The 22,257-nt window shown below is 41.2% G+C and overlaps 1 protein-coding gene across 7 annotated transcripts in view; it reads left to right on the plus strand.

Annotated features, from left to right (window-relative positions):
• The window catches only part of ANKS1A (ankyrin repeat and sterile alpha motif domain containing 1A), a 322,349-nt gene extending 301,226 nt beyond the window's left edge, over positions 1-21,123 (plus strand). For all 7 annotated transcript variants that reach the window (XM_069756609.1, XM_069756607.1, XM_069756606.1 and 4 more), the window contains 2 exons: positions 8,530-8,621; positions 12,258-21,123. In XM_069756609.1, the coding sequence (XP_069612710.1) occupies positions 8,530-8,604 (75 nt within the window). In that variant the 3' untranslated portion in view covers positions 8,605-8,621; positions 12,258-21,123. The remainder of the gene's footprint in view (positions 1-8,529; positions 8,622-12,257) is intronic.
• Positions 21,124-22,257: the final 1,134 nt, after the last annotated feature.

The following is a 22,257-nucleotide window of genomic DNA, read 5'->3' on the forward strand; positions in this document are numbered from 1 at the left end:
ACTTTTTGAATGAAAAATTATTTCCATCGTTAGCGGACACCATGTCGCGTTTGGATAGCTCCTGTGTGCCTAAACATTGGCGCTCCCCCACAAGTGACCCCATTTTGGAAACTAGACCCCCCAAGGAACTAATTTAGATGCCTAGTGAGCACTTTAAACCCTCAGGTGCTTCACAAATTGATCTGTAAAAATGAAAAAGTACTTTTTTTTCACAAAAAAATTCTTTTCGCCTCAATTTTTTCATTTTCACATGGGCAGTAGGATAAAATGGATCATAAAATTTGTTGGGCAATTTCTCCCGAGTACGCCGATACCTCATATGTGGGGGTAAACCACTGTTTGGGCACTCGGCAGGGCTCGGAAGAGAAGGCGCGCCATTTGACTTTTTGAATGGAAAATTAGCTCCAATTGTTAGCGGACACCATGTCGCGTTTGGAGAGCCCCTGTGTGCCTAAACATTGGAGCTCCCGCACAAGTGACCCCATTTTGGAAACTAGACCCCCCAAGGAACTTATCTAGATGCATATTGAGCACTTTAAACCCCCAGGTGCTTCACAGAAGTTTATAACGCAGAGCCATGAAAATAAAAAATAATTTTTCTTTCCTCAAAAATGATTTTTTAGCCTGGAATTTCCTATTTTGCCAAGGATAATAGGAGAAATTGGACCCCAAATATTGTTGTCCAGTTTGTCCTGAGTACGCTGATACCCCATATGTGGGGGTAAACCACTGTTTGGGCGCACGGCAGGGCTCGGAAGGGATGGCACGCCATTTGGCTTTTTAAATGGAAAATTAGCTCCAATCATTAGCGGACACCATGTCACGTTTGGAGAGCCCCTGTGTGCCTAAACATTGGAGATCCCCCAGAAATGACACCATTTTAGAAACTAGACCCCCAAAGGAACTAATCTAGATGTGTGGTGAGGACTTTGAACCCCCAAGTGCTTCACAGAAGTTTATAACGCAGAGCCATGAAAATAAAAAAAAAAATTATTTTCTCAAAAATGATCTTTTAGCCTGCAATTTTTTATTTTCCCAAGGGTAACAGGAGAAATTTGACCCCAAAAGTTGTTGTCCAGTTTCTCCTGAGTACGCTGATACCCCATATGTGGGGGTAAATCACTGTTTGGGCACATGCCGGGGCTCGGAAGTGAAGTAGTGACGTTTTGAAATGCAGACTTTGATGGAATGCTCTGTGGGCGTCACGTTGCGTTTGCAGAGCCCCTGATGTGGCTTAACAGTAGAAACCCCCCACAAGTGACCCCATTTTGGAAACTAGACCCCCAAAGGAACTTATCTAGATGTGTGGTGAGCACTTTGAACCCCCAAGTGCTTCATAGAAGTTTATAATGCAGAGCCGTGAAAATAATAAATACGTTTTCTTTCCTCAAAAATAATTATTTAGCCCAGAGTTTTTTAATTTTCCCAAGGGTAACAGGAGAAATTTGACCCCAATATTTGTTGTCCAGTTTCTCCTGAGTACGGTGATACCCCATATGTGGGGGTAAACTACTGTTTGGGCACATGCCGGAGCTTGGAATTGAAGTAGTGACGTTTTGAAATGCAGACTTTGATGGAATGCTCTGCGGGCGTCACGTTGCGTTTGCAGAGCCCCTGATGTGCCTAAACAGTAGAAACCCCCCACAAGTGACCCCATTTTGGAAACTAGACCCTGAAAGGAACTTATCTAGATGTGTGGTGAGCACTTTGAACCCCCAAGTGCTTCATAGAAGTTTATAATGCAGAGCCGTGAAAATAATAAATACGTTTTCTTTCCTCAAAAATAATTATTTAGCCCAGAATTTTTTATTTTCCCAAGGGTTACAGGAGAAATTGGACCCCAAAAGTTGTTGTCCAGTTTCTCCTGAGTACGCTGATACCCCATATGTGGGGGTAAACCACTGTTTGGGCACACGTCGGGGCTCAGAAGGGAAGTAGTGACTTTTGAAATGCAGACTTTGATGGAATGGTCTGCGGGTGTCACGTTGCGTTTGCAGAGCCCCTGGTGTGCCTAAACAGTAGAAACCCCCCACAAGTGACCCCATTTTAGAAACTAGACCCCCCAAGGAACTTATCTAGATATGTGGTGAGCACTTTGAACCCCCAAGTGCTTCACAGACGTTTACAACACAGAGCCGTGAAAATAAAAAATCATTTTTCTTTCCTCAAAAATTATGTTTTAGCAAGCATTTTTTTAGATTCACAAGGGTAACAGGAGAAATTGGACCCCAGTAATTGTTGCGCAGTTTGTCCTGAGTATGCTGGTACCCCATATGTGGGGGTAAACCACTGTTTGGGCACACGTCAGGGCTCGGAAGTGAGGGAGCACCATTTGACTTTTTGAATACGAGATTGGCTGGAATCAATGGTGGCGCCATGTTGCGTTTGGAGACCCCTGATGTGCCTAAACAGTGGTAACCCCTCAATTCTAACTCCAACACTAACCCCAACACACCCCTAACCCTAATCCCAACTGTAGCCATAATCCTAATCACAACCCTAACCCCAACACACCCCTAACCACAACACTAATTCCAACCCTAACCCTAAGGCTATGTGCCCACGTTGCGGATTCGTGTGAGATATTTCCGCACCATTTTTGAAAAATCTGCGGGTAAAAGGCACTGTGTTTTACCTGCGGATTTTCCGCGGATTTCCAGTGTTTTTTGTGCGGATTTCACCTGCGGATTCCTATTGAGGAACAGGTGTAAAACGCTGCGGAATCCGCACAAAGAATTCACATGCTGCAGAAAATACAACGCAGCGTTCCCGCGCGGTATTTTCCGCATCACGGGCACAGCGGATTTGGTTTTTCATATGTTTACATGGTACTGTAAACCTGATGGAACACTGCTGCGAATCCGCAGCCAAATCCGCACCGTGTGCACATAGCCTAATTCTAAAGGTATGTGCACACGCTGCGGAAAACGCTGCGGATCCGCAGCAGTTTCCCATGAGTGTACAGTTCAATGTAAACCTATGGGAAACAAAAATCGCTGTACACATGCTGCGGAAAAACTGCACGGAAACGCAGCGGTTTACATTCCGCAGCATGTCACTTCTTTGTGCGGATTCCGCAGCGGTTTTACAACTGCTCCAATAGAAAATCGCAATTGTAAAACCGCAGTGAAATGCGCAGAAAAAAACGCGGTAAATCCGCCATAAATCCGCAGCGGTTTAGCACTGCGGATTTATCAAATCCGCAGCGGAAAAATCCGCAGAGGACCAGAATACGTGTGCACATTCCTAACCCTAGCCCTAGCCCTAACCCTAACCCTAACCCTACCCCTACCCCTAACCCTACCCCTAACCCTAACCCTACCCCTAACCCTACCCCTAACCCTAACCCTATTCTAACATTAGTGGAAAAAAAAAAATTTCTTTATTTTTTTATTGTCCCTACCTATGGGGGTGACAAAGGGGGGGGGTCATTTATTATTTTTTTTATTTTGATCACTGAGATAGATTATATCTCAGTGATCAAAATGCACTTTGGAACGAATCTGCCGGCCGGCAGATTCGGCGGGCGCACTGCACATGCGCCCGCCATTTTGGAAGATGGCGGCGCCCGGGAGAAGACGGACGGGACCACGGCTGGATCGGTAAGTATGATAGGGTGGGGGGGGACCACGGGGGGGGGATCGGAGCACGGGGGGGGGAATCGGAGCGCGGGAGGGGTGGAACGGAGCACGCGGGGGGCGTGGAACGGAGCACGGGGGGGCTGGAATGGAGCACGGGGGGGTGGAACGGAGCACGGGGGGGGTGGATCGGAGTGCAGGGGGGGTGATTGGAGCACGGGGGGGTGATTGGAGCACGGGGGGAGCGGACACGAGCACGGGGGGGAGCGGAGCACAGGGCGGAGGGGAGCCGGAGCAGTGTACCGGCCAGATCGGGGGGGGGTGGGGGGGCGATCGGAGGGGTGGGGTGGGGGCACACTAGTATTTCCAGCCATGGCCGATGATATTTCAGCATCGGCCATGGCTGGATTGTAATATTTCACCCGTTATAATGGGTGAAATATTACAAATCGCTCTGATTGGCAGTTTCACTTTCAACAGCCAATCAGAGCGATCGTAGCCACGAGGGGGTGAAGCCACCCCCCCTGGGCTAAACTACCACTCCCCCTGTCCCTGCAGATCGGGTGAAATGGGAGTTAACCCTTTCACCCGATCTGCAGGGACGCGATCTTTCCATGACGCCGCATAGGCGTCATGGGTCGGATTGGCACCGACTTTCATGACGCCTACGTGGCGTCAAAGGTCGGGAAGGGGTTAACATGCACTGCTCAAAAAAATAAAGGTAACACTAAAATCCCACATCCTAGATTTCACTGAATGAAATTTTCCAGTTGTAGATCTTTATTCATTACATAGTAGAATGTTTTGGGAACAATAAAATCTAAAAATGATCAAGGAAAATCACAACTAATATCTAAGGTCTGGAGTTAAAATGATGCTCAAACTCAAAGTGGAAAATTAAGTTACAGGCTTATCCAACTTCAGTGGAAATGCCTCAAGACAAAGAAATTGTACTCAGTAGTGTGTGTGGCCTCCAGGTGCCTGTATGACCTCCCTACAATGCCTGGGCATGCTCCTGATGGGGCGGCAGATGGTCTCCTGAGGGATCTCCTCCCAGACCTGGACTAAAGCATCCGCCAACTTCTGGACACTCTGTGGTGCAACGTGACTTTGGTGGATGGTGCGAGACATGATGTCCCAGATGTGTTCAGTTGGATTGAGGTCTGGGGAATGGGCGGGCCAGTTCATAGCTTTCAATACCTTCATCTTGCAAGAACTGCTGACACGCTCCAGCCACATGAGGTCTGGTATTGTCCTGCATTACGAGGAAGCCAGGGCCAACCGCACCAGCATATGGTCTAACAAGGGGTCTGAGGAGCTCATCTCGGTACCTAATGGCAGTGAGGCTATTTCTGGCGAGCACATTGAGGGCTGTGCAGCCCTCCAAATAAATGCCAACCCACACCATTACTGAGCCACTTGCAAACCGGTCATGCTGAAGGATGTTGCAGGCAGCAGATCGCTTTCCACGGCGTCTCCACCCTGTGTCACGTCTGTCACGTGTGTTCAGTGTGAACCTTTCTTCTGTGAAGAGCACAGAGCACCAGTTGCAAATTTTCCAATCCTGGTGTTCTGTGGCAAATGCCAAGGGTCCTGCATGGTGTTGGGCTGTGAGCACAACCCCGATCTGTGGATGTCTGGCTCTCAGACCATCATCATGTAGTCGGTTTCTAACAGTTTGTGCAGACACATGCACATTTGTAGCCTGCTGGAGGTCATTTTGCAGGGCTCTGGCAGTGCTCCTCCTGTTCCTCCTTGCACAAAGGCTGAGGTAGCGGTCCTTCTGTTGGGTTGTTGCCCTCCTACGGCCCCCTCCACGTCTCCTGGTGTACTGGCCTGTCTCCTGGTAGCGCCTCCAGCCTCTGGACACTACGCTGACAGACACCGCAAACCTTTTTGGCACAGCTCGCATTGATGTGCCATCCTGGATGAGCTGCAATACCTGAGCCACTTGAGTGGGTTGTAGAGTCCGTCTCATGCTACCACGAGTGTGAAAGCACAACCTACATTCAAAAGTGACCAAAACATCAGCCGGAAAGCATTGGTACTGAGATGTGGTCTTTGGTGCCCACCTGCAGTACCACTCCTTTGAGTGTGTCTTGATAATTGCCAATAATTTCCGTCTGTTTTCTATTCCATTTGCACAACAGCATGTGAAATTGATTGTCAAACAGTGTTGCTTCCTAAGTGGACAGTTTGATTTCACAGAAGTTTGATTTATTTGGAGTTATATTCTGTTGTTTAAGTGTTCCCTTTAGTTTTTGAGCAGTGTATATATTGTAGGGGTTGTACTTACTCGGGTGCGACAGGAGGAAAACAGGTGGAACATTCCTTTAAAAGTTCATGTGCGACTGCAGTTAACAGGAGTGTCATTGTCTGATCATTAACCTGGTTTAAATTCTGTTTGTAGTGAGGGCTTAAAGGGGTATTCCCATCTCCAGGATCCTATCCCATTATGTAGTAGGTGTAATAATGTTATTAGCAAATACCTCCAATTAGAAATGTAGTGTAGTTCTTTAGATTCATTATGTCGCTCACCATGTTCAGGGCAGTGCTGTAGCTTGGGTATCCATGGTTACGACCGCTTAAGGGTATGTGTCCACGGGCTGGATTACATCCGGATTAGCTGCAGATTGAGCAACGCAGAGTTGCTGAAATCCCGTCTCCACTATGCGTGCGAACACGCATCCAGCGGCCCTGCGTTTACGGACATGCGGCCGTCTTTTTAGAACGCAGCATGTCTGTTTACCTTGCGGCGACACACCATCGCCACAAGGTAAATAACAGGGTCCTATGTATGGGGTGTGGCGATTCCTTGATGTGTGCAATGAAGGCATCAGGAATTACCGCGCGTACAGAAGGGGGCGGCGCTTTGGGCGGAGCGGGTTTTTTGCTCCGTCCAAAGCGCCATCAATCCAGGAAGTGGACACATACCCTAAGGCTATGTGCACACGTAAGAAAAGAGGTGCAGAATTTTCTGCACAAAATCTGCATCTCCTGGCAGAATCCACAGCTGCGTTTTTTTTATGCTTTTTTAGTGCGTTTTTTGTGCGGAATTGATGCGGATTTTGTGCAGTTTTTGTGCAGATTTTACCACTGCAGATTTCTATAATGGAGGGGTGCAGAAACGCTGCAGAACTGCACAAAAGAAGTGACATGCACCTCTTTGAAATCTGCAGCGTTTCTGCGCGGATTTTTCTGCACCATGTGCACAGCTTTTTTTTTTACATTACATTGTACTGTAAATCACAGTGCAGTTCTGCAGCGTTTCTGCGCAGAAAAAAACGCTGCAGTTCTGCACTAAATCTGCATCGTGTGCACACAGCCTAAGGCTAACTAATGAGTGGTCGTAACCATGGATACCTAAGCAGTTGGCAGGTGTAAATGCACCTTTGGCAGAACAGCATATACTTATGGTTTACCAGGTGATAATTGTTGATGTACAGTGATCATAGTTACTGAAGATTTGAGAAAGGGTTAATCATTAAACAAAGCAAGCTTCCTACATAAGTGTGATATACTGTTCTCTGGTATTAATTCACACTTAAGTTGGGGATGGCCTTTTCTTACTAAAAATCATGCAGATCTTCTGCAACCTTTATCGTCTTAAAATTCTCCCATGAGTAAACTTCAAAACTTTCTTACACCCTACTAATTTAGAGAATGAGAAAAAACTTCATAAAGTATGTGCCAATTTGCCCAAAATAAGGAAAAATGATTGCCCTAGTGGTGGTCAGATAAGATTTTCGGTAAGAGAAACATTATATGCATTCACATATTTTGTTTGCAAAACAAATTCATCTATGACATAGATAAAAAAATCTATCTAGATTATTAGTACCCATTCCACATCCTTATCTGCAAAGTAGATGCCCAAACACTGTTTGTCCAAAGTCAGTTTGAAACTTATGGACATGTTCCATGTACTGGACTATATGACATATCTTGGTGTCCTCTCCAAAACATAATGGAGACAAAACTAATAATCGGTAATAAATCTGCATAATAACACTCATCGTCAACCACCTTTAATAAAGATCAAAATGGCACGCAGGAAGCTATATGCCATAAAATCATGATTATTTTTATTGATTGATGCAATATTAAAGGATTAAAGAGGAAAAAAAATGGTCAGTATGGGGACAACAATATACAAAAAAAAGGTGCAAAAAAATGAAGATGAATCATCACCTTTAAAAATAGAGCTTTTATTAGATTGCGAGTAAAAGACACATATTCAGAGACCTTATTCATGGAGCAAAGGAAATGCCTCCAAAAAAGTGTACCATGTATAATATAATAGTCAATATAACATGCTCAACAGCAATGCTTATGACATCCTTAAATGCGTTCCGGTGCCACTCAATATAATAGTAACAGCCTCCACATAATTAAACTGCAAGAGCCATGGAAAAGTTTCAGCTAGTGTCTAATTATAACATATGCCGCAAAATCTCGTTAAGAAAGGGGCATGGTGGTAAGGAAAAGGACTGTGAGACTTGTGGATGCAGAAATCGATATAGCTAGAAAAAAGCGAGTACTGTACCTTTAAATGACCGTGGCACCCCGACACACGTTTCGCGTTTAAGCTTTTTCCAAGGGAGTGTGCTCTAATACAGATTACCCATCATTGACTACCACCCTCTGGATATGGTCCTTGATCCAGTTTTCAGTCGACTTTATATAAAAAAAATGGCATTGAACTCCTTTTGCATAGTCCAAAAATATTATAACCACTCACTTTCTACAAATAAATGGGCGACATCTGACCATTTCTGTTCCCATTTAACTAAAATCTTTTTGTTTGCCTTCCTCTGGTGAAGTATATGGTACTTCACTTGCTTTTGCAGCCGTTGTAAGGCTGGGGTGACTTTCTGATGTGTAAGTAGATAAAACATGCATTTGATAAAGCATATTGCATAACATATATATGGTATGATTCCCACATCAGATAGAGTCTTCAGAATGTGAGCAGTCTGTCATCTCTCATGGAAGTGTACCTTGGACAGTGGACCCCAAACCATAGTACTGTGCTGAAGTAATGTGAGTATTTTAGTGATTATTATTATATATGTTTTTGATTAAAAAAAAGGGTTACACTGTATTGTTCATATGAGACAACAATTTCTGTTAAGGGAATTTGTTACTGTTACGTGTAGCCCAAGCTACGGGCTTTATGTGCTAATACAGCCAAGTTTGTTTTGTTCTAAAACCCAATTTGAAAGGCCCTGATTCCCCAAAGCTTTTACTCCAGAATACTAATGTGAAAAGCAATGAAAAGACATTCAGTGTTTTCATCCTACTCTGACAAAGTGGGTGGGATGGGAGCGTTTTTCACGAGGCGTAATCATGTTCTCACTTCAGTGCACATGGAGGTGCATCCACTTTGTGCCTCACCAGATTCATTTAGAAGCGTGTGCCTCTTAATGAGTCATAAGACGAAACTGTTTTACAATAACCAAAGCGATGACTAATAATTATTTACAAAGTTGCCTAGGGCAAAAGAATCCCTTGATTAAAGACTGTTAAAATACAACTTTTACTTCTGTACTTAATAAAAGAAATACTAAAAGTACAAGATACGATTGACATAAAGTTTGAATTACTAACTGTGGGATTAATTAACTATCTGAATGTATCCCTATAGGGAGAGTATTATTGCTATATAGTGCGGCTGCAGTCCTACACTATATTATTAAACAGCTATTGAGGTATGCCATCGCTCATGCTATCTGCCTCCTCAACATGTTTGACCACACTGGCATCATAAGGGGTATGAGGCTAATAATTAGCTGATAAACAGAGATAGACTTTTGAAAGGTTGGTTTGTGACCTAGATATCCAGTAGGAAGTGATGTGAGTCATTAGGTATCTCTATCTATGTCCAATAGAGCTGTTATGTGTATTAACATTGATGGGTCAGCGAGTCTGTTATATTGCTATATGTTGTGTATAATATAGTGCCTTGTCCAATGTCTACTGTGTCACCTTTTGACCATGCTTTGGCCAAGTTTAGGGAGGACCAACCTGAGCTGGAGGACAGTGCTTGGGAGGAAGTGATGGATTCACTTTGGTTATCAGTTGTAACTGCAAGGGACATGCTAAAACGATGTAGGTTCATACATCAGGTATAGTAAAGCACAGGGACAGGCTGTGTAGAATCAGTGTGCCTGAGGCAGATTTATGTTTTTAGTGTTGTGCAGCCCCTTGGGTCTCCCTACACTTAGTTCGGTTCTGTTCCAAATTTAGCCCATTCTGGTTAGCTGTTGTCCTTCTTATACATACCCATTTTGACTTTCTTAGAATCCTCTCCTCACAAATATATTTATTAGACAACTCAGAGGAGATAATTTGACATTTGTATAGGATACTTTTTAATATATATACTGCTTTTTTGAGCCTGGAAGTTAGCCGACACACAACCTATATCAGTCCCAGAGAGTTTGCATGGAGCACTAGTCTGGATTCTTAACTGCCACCCTATTCAAACTCCAGACCCAATTGACAATCAGACATTTTCTGAGGGGGAAAATAAGTATTTGATACACTGCAGATTTTGCAAGTTTTCCCACCTACAAAGAATACAGAGGTCTGTAATTTTTATCTTAGGTACACTTCAACTGTGAGACACGGAATCTTAAAAAGAAAAATCCAGAAAATCACTGCTTGGTTTTTTGCATATTTAATTTGCATTTTATTGCATGAAATAAGTATTTGATACAATGGAAAAACAGGAACAGAAACATTAGTTTGCAATTACAGAGGTCAGACATTTCCTGTAGTTCTTGACCAGGTTTGCACACACTGCACCAATGATTTTTTTCATCTCTTCCATACAGATCTTCTCCAGATCTTTCGGGTTTTGGGGCTGTCACTGGGCAGCATTGACTTTCGGCTTCCTCCAAAGATTTTCTATTGGATTCAGAACCTTGAAATGCTTGTTGTCCTGGCTGTGTGTTTCGGGTCATTGTCATGCTTTAGGCTAGGTTCACATTGCGTTAGTGCAGTCCGTCTAGTGTATATGCTAAAGGACTGCGTTAACGCAATGTCTAAAAAAAGATCGCGTTTAGCGATCGTGCTAGCGCAGATGCCTGATCTGCGCTAGCAAGAACGGACCCAAAAACGCTGCAGACAGCGTTCGCAGTCTGTCAGAAAGTAACGGAGCAATGCTAACGCATGCCAAAAATGGCATGCGTTAGGGATGCGTTACATACATTGCGGTCAATGGGTGCGCTAATGGATCCGTTACATTGCGTTAGTGGCACTATGTAACGGATTCCGTCAGCGGACACCCACTAACGCAATGTGAACCTAGACTTCAGACCAAGCCATGACCCATCTTCATTGCTCTTACTGAGGGAAGATTGTTGGCCAAAATCTTGCGACACATGACCCCATCCATCCTCCCTTCAATACCGTGCAGTCTTCCTTTCTCCTTTGCAGAAAAGCATCCTCAAAGAATGATGTTTTCCCCACCATGCTTCATGATTGGGATGCGGTTTTGGGGGTTTTACTCATCATTTTTCCTCCTCTAAACACAGCAAATGGAGTTGATACCAAAAAATACTATTTTGGTCTCGTCTAACCAGATGACCTTCTCCCATGACTCCTCTGGATGATCCAGCTGGTCATTGTCAAACTTCAAACGGGCCTAGCATGAGTAGGGGTACCCTTGCGTACCCTGCAACATTGTAATCCATAACGGCGTAGTTTACTAATGGTAATGTTTGAGACTTTGGTCCCAGCTATTTTCAGGTCATTGACCAGGTCCCCCCATGTAGTTCTGGGCTGATTCATCCTTACCCCACGAAGCGAGCTCTTGCATGGAGTCCCAGACTGAGGAAGATTGACAGACAATTTGTGTTTCTTCCATTTTCTAATAATTGTGCCAACGGTTGTTGCCTTCTCACCAAGCTCCTTGCCTTTTGTCCTGTAGCCCATCCCAGCCTTGTGCAGGTCTACAATTTTGTCACTGGTGTCCTTAGACAGCTCTCTGGTTTTGGCCATGGTGGAGAGGTTGGAGTGTGATTGATTGAGTGTATGGACAGGTGTTTTTTATACAGGTAACAATTTCAAACAGGTGCCATTAATACAGGTAATGAGTGCAGAGAAGGAGGGCTTCTTAAAGAAAACTATTAGGTCTGTGAGACACCGAATTCTTGCTGGTTGGTAGGCGATCAAATACTTATTTCATGCAATAAAATTAATTATGTAAAAATCATACAATGCAATTTTCTGGTATTTATGTTTATATTCTGTCTCACAGTTGAAGTGTACCTACTATAAAAATTACAGACCTCTCCATTCTTGTATGTGGGAAAACTTGCAATATCTGCAATGTATCAAATACATATTTTCTCTCTGTATCAGCTATCCTGAGCATAGGTGATTTGTCTATTGTGGAACAATCCCTTTAAGGCCAAAAATAGATCACCTCTGTTCTCCTCTGAATTATGTTGCTAAAGTATTCTTTTTTTTTAAAAAAAAAACATGAGTTATCCCCCCTTTCCTGTGGCAATAATCCTTTAATACATTTTGTAAGATATTTTATGCATCAAATAACATGTTTATTGAAAAAAAGTGAGTATTATAAGCAAAATATCATCTAAGCTTTGTTCTGTAAAAAACAATGTATCATTGTGATTTGTGCTTGCTTTAAATTCTTAACTTTTCTTGCAGTTAATGATCAGCACACTGCAGTCAAAGGACAGACATTTGCAGTTCTTCAGTTTTTCTCTGGTAACAGAACTTCTGAGAAAGGCATAAAAATGTGGACCCCAACTGACCAAGGAAATGGAGTTCTACCATTATCATGATTCAGAACTAACAAATGGGTTCACAAGTGATCAGAATAATCCTCATCTCCTGTACTGAAGAAAAACTTTAGAGGAATAAGGAAAAAATGTTATGTGAAGTTTTTCCTCCAATACGACTAAAGTAGCGTTAAGACTGCTCTCTGTCCCATACCTGTTTCTTTTACCAGGTGGTGTCTGTGCAACCACTCCTGATCACAATGTAGCACTTTTTTAGGGTGAGAGGTACGAGTTCAGGACATGACCATTGAAGGCAATGTGAGGTGTATATTGTGTTTGTCTCTTCCTTAATTAAGTAAAATAGCCTAATAAACAATTGTCTACCTTTTTAACTTTTTTTTTTAACTCTTAGTCAAGTATATTTTCACAATGGAAATTTATTGCAGCACACAAATTGCTTTATATGTTAAAGGGGTGGTCCGGTGCCTAAATGGCTTTTCTAAATATCTATCTATTACAGTCTAGCCACTTTTTTATTAGCTTTATTATTAAATATCCTACACTTCTCCTTATCTAGTTAATCCATAAATGTGTTTTTTTTTTTGTTTCCTGCACTTCTTGTGACGTTTCATTTCGAGAATAGTCTCCAAATGGACATGACTCGCTTCCCTGCAGCATCTATCACCCCTCCCGGGGCAGCGCTACAGTTACTTACTACAGGTTTTTGCATTGCCACCCTCTGAAGATGTCCTTTACTCATTGGAACAGAAGCTGTGGGTGAGTTGAGTGCAGTGGCAGCACTCTTCTGTTCCTACCTCCTCATCTTCTAACCGTGAAACAAGCTGTGGTTAGGTGACGGAGATAGAAGCAGTCAGTGACACCAGCCCTGCCCTACAGCTTCTAGCACTGCCCTCAAATGAATTGTCCTCAGTTGCACCTCTTCTATCACCGCATCCTGATGATGATTCGTTTGCGAGCAATGCTACAAGATGTGGGGCACCACTGGTATCACTTGTTGCCTTTTTCTCCTGCCCTTTGACTACGTCTTGCTTCAGTTAGAAGATGCAGTGGCAGAGATGGAAGCCGAGTGCAGGCACTGCACTCAACTCTCACACACCTTCTATCACCATATGTCCATGAAATCTTCAGAGGACAGCGATGCAGCACTGCCCCTGATGATATCCTGCTCCAGGAGGGGCAATAGATGGTACAGGGACGTGAATGCAGCCCCAACCTCCTGTGATGTCACGTTTGATACTTTTCCCAAAACGAAACGTCACGGGAAGTGAAGTATGAAACCCATTTATGGATTAGCAAGATAGGCAGAAGTGTAGGGCATTTTATAGTAATGGTGAGTGTGTGTTGATAGATATTTAGAAAGGACATTTTATGTACCGGAGCAATGCAGTGTTTGTCATTGTGTTTGAAACTATTTCTTACAAAAATATTTTAATGATAAGTAGTCTGGCTTTGATTTAGGGAGGACATGTTGTTGAGGCTGATATTGAGGTTGATACATGAAGAACTGCTCATTGTTTTAAGTCCTTTAAACATATGCATGATACTTGTTATTCACTCTGTTAAATGTAAGGAGTTTTGCAAACTACTGCCTTAGGTATTGCCAGGAGTATGTTTTTATCCTATTAGGTTACTCATTACGTTTAAGTTAAATTGCCAAACACTATTTCTAACAGTGCCCTTCTGCCAGGTTACCAGTTATCATGCCATCATCCTATTTTTTGTTATTTTTTTTTTTTAAAGAGCATTTTTTATATATTTTTATGGGAAGAGCTATCGGGAGCAAAGGAAAAATCAGACGGTACATTCACCTATTCTTATGACTTTGTATGTGAGCATTTATCTTTGGATTTGGAAACTGTTTTCCATTTCAGCTGTGCTTAAAAAAAAAAATCTGTCTCCGCTCTTCCAACCTGTTGACTTGATTGCTCCCAAACAGAGTTTAACTCTGGAAGACTTTTGTGGTTTTTGCCCACTGTAGGGATAGTCCGTTTATCTGGCACTGTTTTTGTGCCGTCTGCATTACCACACTAACATTTTTAGTCCGTACTAGTTTAAAGCTGCTATATATAATCCTGTATTTATCTTTGTAGTGTATGATTGGTATTTTTGAGTTGAATCTGATATATTGATATGCATTTTATGAGCGGTACAATCGTCCCTGTTCCCTAATTTTGTGGATTCTAGCCTTTTAGCTATTAAATTAAATTAGTGGCTGGCTCTTCTAAAGAAATAAGAGGTGGTGTTCCTAAACAGGACACACTATTGTCTCTCCAGATAAGTTGGACAACAATAAATGATACCGAATTTTTCTGCATGTTAATATTGGACAAACTGGACCTGCTGAATATCAGTTTGCTGTCCAAGGGGAGCACTGCTGTATAATGAGGCTGGATTCTTACATTGAATATATGCTGCGCTGTATAATAATCTTTACACTAACACAATGAACTGTAAACTCTTATAGGTACTGGGAAGTGCTCCTACATAGAACATGTCACCATACATAATGTCATGATCGAATTTCACTGTCAACATATTTTTATCTGTTTACCTACCAAAGGAAATAAATAAGAGACTAGTAAGTTTCTGTTACCGACTGTGATTGGCCCGAATATGTTTTATAGTTCAACAGGAAAAATATCTTTGAGCAAAAACATACAGAGACGCCACTATCCTAGATCTCGAAGTTCCTATACATTGTAGGCTTTTCTCTGGTTCCAATTGTATGCTTTCCAACACGTTTTGGTAAATGTTTACTTAGCGTGAATAGAGGCAATATAAAAAGTTTACATTTTATGGTATCACTTGCCTCTAATATGTAGGAAGATACTAATCAAATGTTTGTTTCTGGGTTGCTTTTACAATTAGGACTTCATGTGAATTCAACATTTTTACTAAATGTGTGCTCACTGTAAAGTGGAGCTGTAACATTTTCACTATCAGCACAATATGTATAAACTGTAGAATATGTTTCATTGTGTGTTTGGACTTTCACCTCCATTTGTTATAAATTCTAAATTGGATTTGATTAAACTCATTTTCTGTATTTGTATTTGAAACAAACCTTCCCCTTTCTGTTTGAAAGGCTGGCAAGATGCTGTATATCTATGCACTATGAAATTGTGCAAGCATTGACTTCAGGCTGTTTGGAAGTAAATGCTGAGCACTCACTGCCTTTACTACTGCTTGTGTTAAGAATTCATCAGAAATAGTTGCCTTTCCACACCGAAAAACAATGTTTATATAAATTGACACAGGTTGAGGAAGGATTTAAAATATAGGCAACGTCAAGCAATATGAAGTATTGGCCCTGATATGTACAACTAATAAAGTCCAAAAAGGGTCAGATGGGTGCTAACGACCCTTAAGTGCTAAGTTCCATTAAATATGAAAGAAGCATCAAAAACGCCATGTTGTCTTAATTTTTTATTGTACAATGTACTTTAACATGAACTACATTATATTTTATGGATTTTGAAACAGTCATTGGAGGATTTGAGTATGTTTAAAATTCCTTTAATCTATCACTCAGTAGTCCGGTACTCATTCTAGGCACATAAGGCCCAATTCATTTTTTGTGATTTTATGAAATCATTTTTTCTTTTGAGGTTGTGGTATTCATTAATGTATTTTGCTCCAAATTCTTTAAAATGGCACACATGGTTCATGAATTTTGCGCAGAATAAAAAATGCTTTTAAATGTTCTCTCTTTTTTTTTGTGACATTTTAACACAAAAATACATATTTCGCTAAAACATCACAAAATTTACGCAAACTCTCCAAGTGCTACTATAATTACTGTGGGGAGGGACTAGACTACATTTGTGCATAAATATTGCTTTTGAGGAATCTGATGAAATAAAATATTGAAAAATGTCGCACATTAAATAATTTGGTTCAAATGAAAAAGTGAAGACCACTAACCTAGACAAATTGCCACAACTGCAATAATGAATTGGGCACATCATTTATTGAAAGTTAGTAGCAAGTAATTTTTTATTTTCAAATCATTGAGGTTAATTTGTGACAGATTAAAAAGTGAAATAAATTAATTTGTCATAATGTTACTTAAGCAAAAAGAGTGTAATGCAGAAAAAATCCTCAGCTTTGAAAATGGCTACCATGACTTTCTAATATTTGAAAAATATTACCTCTACTATAGTTAGTTTTTCATTGAGAAGAATAAAACAGACTGAAGCCATATTAATAGAACCATAAGCTTAATTCACACTGTTTGAAAACCTGTCTCCTGAACACCTATTCCTCACCAAATGTGGCACTGGAACCTGAAATAACAAAAAGGGAATCGATGTGTCAATGTAATGGTACCCATTTCTATCACATTATAGAGTTTGACGCACATATGACACGTTTTGCACCTTTTTATATATTTTTTTTCTCCATTTGTACTGGTAATTTAGCAAGTCCTCATCAAAAAACGGACTTAGAAAACACCCCTAGTGATAAATTTTGCCCAATTACCAAGTGAATATTTTTACTTGGATCTCTTACCTCTTATAATTAAAAATGACAAGAAGGTACAAAAGTATTCAAGCAGCCTCACATTTGGATATTTTTCTTATTTCTTGCAGAATTGAGGAATATTTAAGTAATTGCTGCAAGGTACTCAGGATACTTGCTACAAGACCTCATTCTGGAGCTCCTGACCTAGTCAATTGAGAGCAGTTGCTCTTGTAATGATTACAGGGGACCGATTTACCTATTTTTCTATTTAAGAGCATATCACTTCTCAACATTGAAATTTCAACATCACGAAATAAATGTCCTGAAATTATGAAAATCAAAGGATCAATAGACCTGTTAATAATATGCAAATTATGAAAAAAAATTAAATATGATTTTCAAAGGGCCTCAGTATCTAGTATGAGCAGCACACAGAAGTAAACACAATTACTCGAGATGTCATGATATCAGTCAGGTTATTAGTAGTCTGAGGAATGTTCTGCCATGCTGAATGCTTTGAGGCACGCAATTATCAAGATCCGCGGCTGACAGCTCTTTGAAATTGCCAAAAAAAACTGCTGAAAAAATAATGGTAACACCTTAACAACACAATGTAACTCCCAAGTCAATCACACTTCTGTGAAATCAACCTGTCCAATTGTGAAGCAATACCAATTGTGAATTAAATTCTCTTGTGCAAATGGAGAAGACAACAGTTAAAAATTATAGACAATTATCAAGACAACCCTTATAAAGGAATAGTTCCGCAGGGGGTGATAACAGACCATTCCTCTGTTGTCATTCTTTTTAGTTGTTGTTTTGGTCACTTTTTTGCATTTTGTTATTGCTCTCACCCCTGGGGATACCTACAGTAGCATGTGATGATGTCTACAACACAAAGTAGTTGCTCAGGTAATGCAGCTCATCCGAGATGTCACATCAATGCGAGCTCTGGCAAGAAGGGTAACTGTATATGTCAGCACAGTGTCCAAAAAATGGAGCAGATACCATGATGCATAGAGGGTCCAATAGAAGAGAAACAACCCAGCAGCAGAATCTCTACCTCCTTTCTGCAAGAGGAACAGGAGGAGCAGTGCCAGAGCCCTGCAAAATTATCTCCAGCAGGCCACTAACATCCTTGTGTCTCCTAAAACTGTCAGAAACAGACTCCATGAGGGTGGTATGAGGACCTGGCTTCTACAAGTGAAAGTTGTGCTTACAGCCAAGTACCGTTCAGGGCGATTGGCATTTGCCAGAGACAGCACATGTGACCGAGTCTGGAGGCACCGTGGAGAACGTTCTGCTGCCTGCAACATCCTCCAGCATAACCGGTTTGGAAGTGGGGATTCAATTCTTTGCAGGGCCACACAGCCCTCAGCGTGCTAGCCAGGGGTACCCTGACTGCCATTAAGTATCTGGATGAGATCCTCAAGACACATTGTGAGACCAGGTGCAGTGGGTCCTGGGTTCAATCTGATGGATGACAATGCTAGTCCTCATGTGGCTAAAGTGTGTCAGCAGTTCCTGCATTATGAAGGATTTGATGCTATGGACTGGCCTGCCTGTTCCCCAGACCTGAATCCAATCGAGTACATCTGGGACATCCACAGACTGAGCAGGAGCTGACTGATGCTTTAATCCACTTCTGGGAGGAGATCCCTCAGGAGACCATCTGCTTGCCACATCAGGAGCATGAGCAGGCGTTGTAAGGAGATCATACAAGCACATGGAGGCCACACACACTACTGAGCATCATATCCCTGTATTGAGGCATTTCTGCTTAAGTTGGATCAGCCTGTAATTTGATTTTGCACTTTTATTTTGAGTTTGTTTCCAAATCCAGACCTCCATGGGATGTTTATTTTGATTTACATTGAGCATTTTTATGTATTATTTTTCTCAACGCATTCAACTATGTAATGAATAAAGATTTGCAACTGGAATATTTCCTTCAGTGATATCTATGATGTGGTATTTTAGTGTTCCCTTTATTTTTTTTTGAACAGTGTAATATCCCAGATGTGTTTGACTTTAGACCAGTCCAGAGACTGCATTTCATTGTAGCACATTTACGCCATGCAGGCTGTTCACAATAGCATGAGCAACATGCGGCCTGGTGTTGCTCATGCCTGGAACACTGTGGAGAAATAGCATTCCACACCCAAATGTAACTCTGGGGTGTTAGTGTGCCTGGAATGAAGACTACAGGGGTTTGGCTATAGTACAATAAGCCACACCATAATCCTGGGAGTAGGGCCAGTGTGATGTTCCCTTGTGAAGGCTTCTTCAAGCCTTTGCCCACATGGTCTCATAAGAGAATAGACTGTAGTCATCCATTATGTACTAATAGTCAAATAGTGTCCCCACAAGCCATCTCAAGGCATTTGTATGACAGGCTGTGAGCCAGACCACCATGGACCTCATGTCACCGATAAGTCATGCTGCAGAACAAAATGGCAATGGAGACTGGAATGAAAGTCTATCCTTTCCAGCGGTGAGTCATGATTTTTTCTTGGCTGCAATGATAGCCAGAAGATTGGTCTGGAGACCAAGTGGGCAATGCCATGAAGAGACTTTCATGACAGAATGTGAAGTGTCCCAGGAGCTGGTTTCTCTCAACACGACAATGCCATTTCGCATGTTGTTCGTTCTACTGTGAGCAGCCTGCACTGGCTTAACGGTGCTACCATGTTCTGCAGTTTCTCATTAAGCAGATCTAGCACATCATTAGTTGACAATTATAAATTAAGCTAGCAGCAGTGGATCTTGATCATTTGCTTGACTAAGTACATTTAGAGTAGCAGAACATTCCTCACACATCCACTAATGACCCCATTGATAGCATGCCAAGGTGTATGTGTGCGTGTTTTTCAGCGAGTGGCGTTGATACTTGCTAAGCCAAGATATTTTGAAAATGTTATAATTAGCATGTCATTAACATGTCAATCGATTTTGTGATTTCCATCATTTCGCGACTTTTCCTTCTCAGTGTTGAAATTTATACTTCAATGTTATACTTTTGGTTTAAAGGTAATAGAAATTTCTTGTGTAGATTTAAATGGGTGTTTGAGCTGATGAATTTTTTTGTTTAAAGGAGCTTCGAAGGATTGAAAGTAAAGGAAATACTACTCACTATTGTTGATTTCCAGCAGGGTCTATTCTGATGCATATCCAGTCTCTGCTGGTTTCTTTTCATTGGTCATGTTTCGACACACCAGAAATGCCTCAGCCAGTGATTAGCCAACAAACATTTTATGGCATTTGTAATCAAGAGACCAGCTCACCCTGTGTATGGCTTTTGTAATCCTTGGCACAGAAGAAGCCTTCCTGATGTGGAACAACAAAGATCAAAGTAATAATTCCTCCAGGAATGTTCCAGATAAAAAAAAGCTTTATTCCTACAGAATTAAAAGATAGACATCCTCAAGTACATCCAAATGTTGCATATTATTTTCCAAATAAAATATTCACCATTTGGATGTACATGAGTATGTCTACCTTTTTAATTCTGTTGGAATAAAGCTTGCTTTTTTTATCTGAAAAACAGCTGAGGGATTTCTTACTTTGATTAATTTTAGGCTATTTCCAGTCTGTCAAGACAGGACCATGAAGGACATACCAACAGTGACCAGTTAAGGCCCAGAATTCAACCTACTGGGAATTGGTAATTGTGAGTGTCCTCTTTCATTATTTTGAACCAGTCTGACCCTTTTTTAACCCCTTACCGACAATGGGCATAATATACGCCAATGTTGGTATCCCCCGCTTTGATGTGGGCTCTGGCGGTGAGCCCACATCTTTTCCGGGACATGTCAGCTGTTTTGAACAGCTGACATGTAGCCGCAGGTGGATTCGCGGCATTAAAATCGCGCTTCTGGCCATCGGGTCAGAAATTACGTGCACCAGTAACCCCTGTCACATGATCGGGGGGTCATCGGTTCGTCGGCATGAGTGATCACCGCCTCTGTATAGCAGAGCCGATCGCGCTATGGCAGCTTCTAGTCTCCTATGGAGACTATTGAAACATGCCAAAAGTTAAAGAAAAATGTTTTTAAAAATATAAAAAAAAATATAAGTTCAAATAACCCTCTTTTTTGCCCCATTCAAAATAAAACAATTTTTTAAAAAAATCAAACGTACACATATTTGGTATCTCTGCCTTCAGAATCGCCCAATATATCAATTAAAGGATTAACCCGATCGCTAAACGGCGTAGCATTAAAATGCAATAATGGGCGATCAAAAGTACGTATCTGCACCAAAATGGTATCATTAAAAGCGTCAGCTCGACAAGCAAAAAATAAGCCCTCACCTAACCCAAGATCACGAAAAATGGAGACGCTACGGGTATCAGAAGATTGCGCTTTCTTTTTTTTTCTTTTTTTCTTTTTTTTTTTAGCAAAGTTTGGAATTTTTTTTCACCACTTAGATAAAAATGAACCTAGACATGTTTGGTGTCTATGAACTCCTAATGACCTGGAGAATCATAATGGCAGGTCAGTTTTAGCATTTAGTGAACATAGCAAAAGTGCCAAACAAAAACAGGTGTTGGATTGCACTTTTTTTTGCAATTTCACCGCACTTGGAAATGTTTTCCCATTTTCTAGTACACGGCATGGTAAAACCAATGGTGCCATTCAAAACTACAACTTGTCCCGCAAAAAATAAGCCCTCGTATGGCCATATTGACAGAAAAATAAAAAAGTCATGGCACTGGGAAGGAGGGGAGCAAAAAACGCTAAACCAAAAAAAGCTATGGGGGTGAAGGGGTTAAAGAAATGTCTTTTGGCTCCGCAACCCCTTTAAAGAAACCATTGAGTGCATTTGTGTAGGGTGATCTAATAAAAAATTTGATTGCAGGGCATACAATGTTTCTAAAAGCCATTTATGTTAATTTTGTCATAGTAGATTTTAATTTATGTTTTAACAAATTGTAAAAGTGGACGTTTTTGGTACATCTGCAAAAAAACAAAGTAAGCTAGGAAGAAGTAAAATGTTAGTTGTCATGACAAACCATTGCAATTGAATGTGGATTTACATTTTTCTTCTACTACTCTCCAGGTCATCTCAATGACATTTATGATGCAGATGGCTGACCAACTTAAAAGTTAAACTGTTCTTTTCAATCATACATACTTTTATGAATAAATGTAAATTTAAAAAAAATGTATAAATCAGTGCATACACTTATTGTCAATGTCATTGGCCACGTTTAATTTAGATTATTGATCAAATAATGCATTCAAGGTCAAGGATAGACAAGGTGATTCATACTGTTAGTGCCATTTATATTTTCACATAAAAGAGCCACTGAAAACAAGGTACAACCAATATATTCTTGATTAATGAATTGTGAATTATTAACTATATTTTGTACAATCATGATAACAGTACATATACCCAACCGGATAACTTGTATTTCTAAACCCTGTTAGGATTGG

The sequence above is a fragment of the Ranitomeya imitator genome, chromosome 3 (assembly GCF_032444005.1).
Source record: "Ranitomeya imitator isolate aRanImi1 chromosome 3, aRanImi1.pri, whole genome shotgun sequence".
In the NCBI taxonomy this organism is placed as follows: Eukaryota; Metazoa; Chordata; class Amphibia; order Anura; family Dendrobatidae; genus Ranitomeya; species Ranitomeya imitator.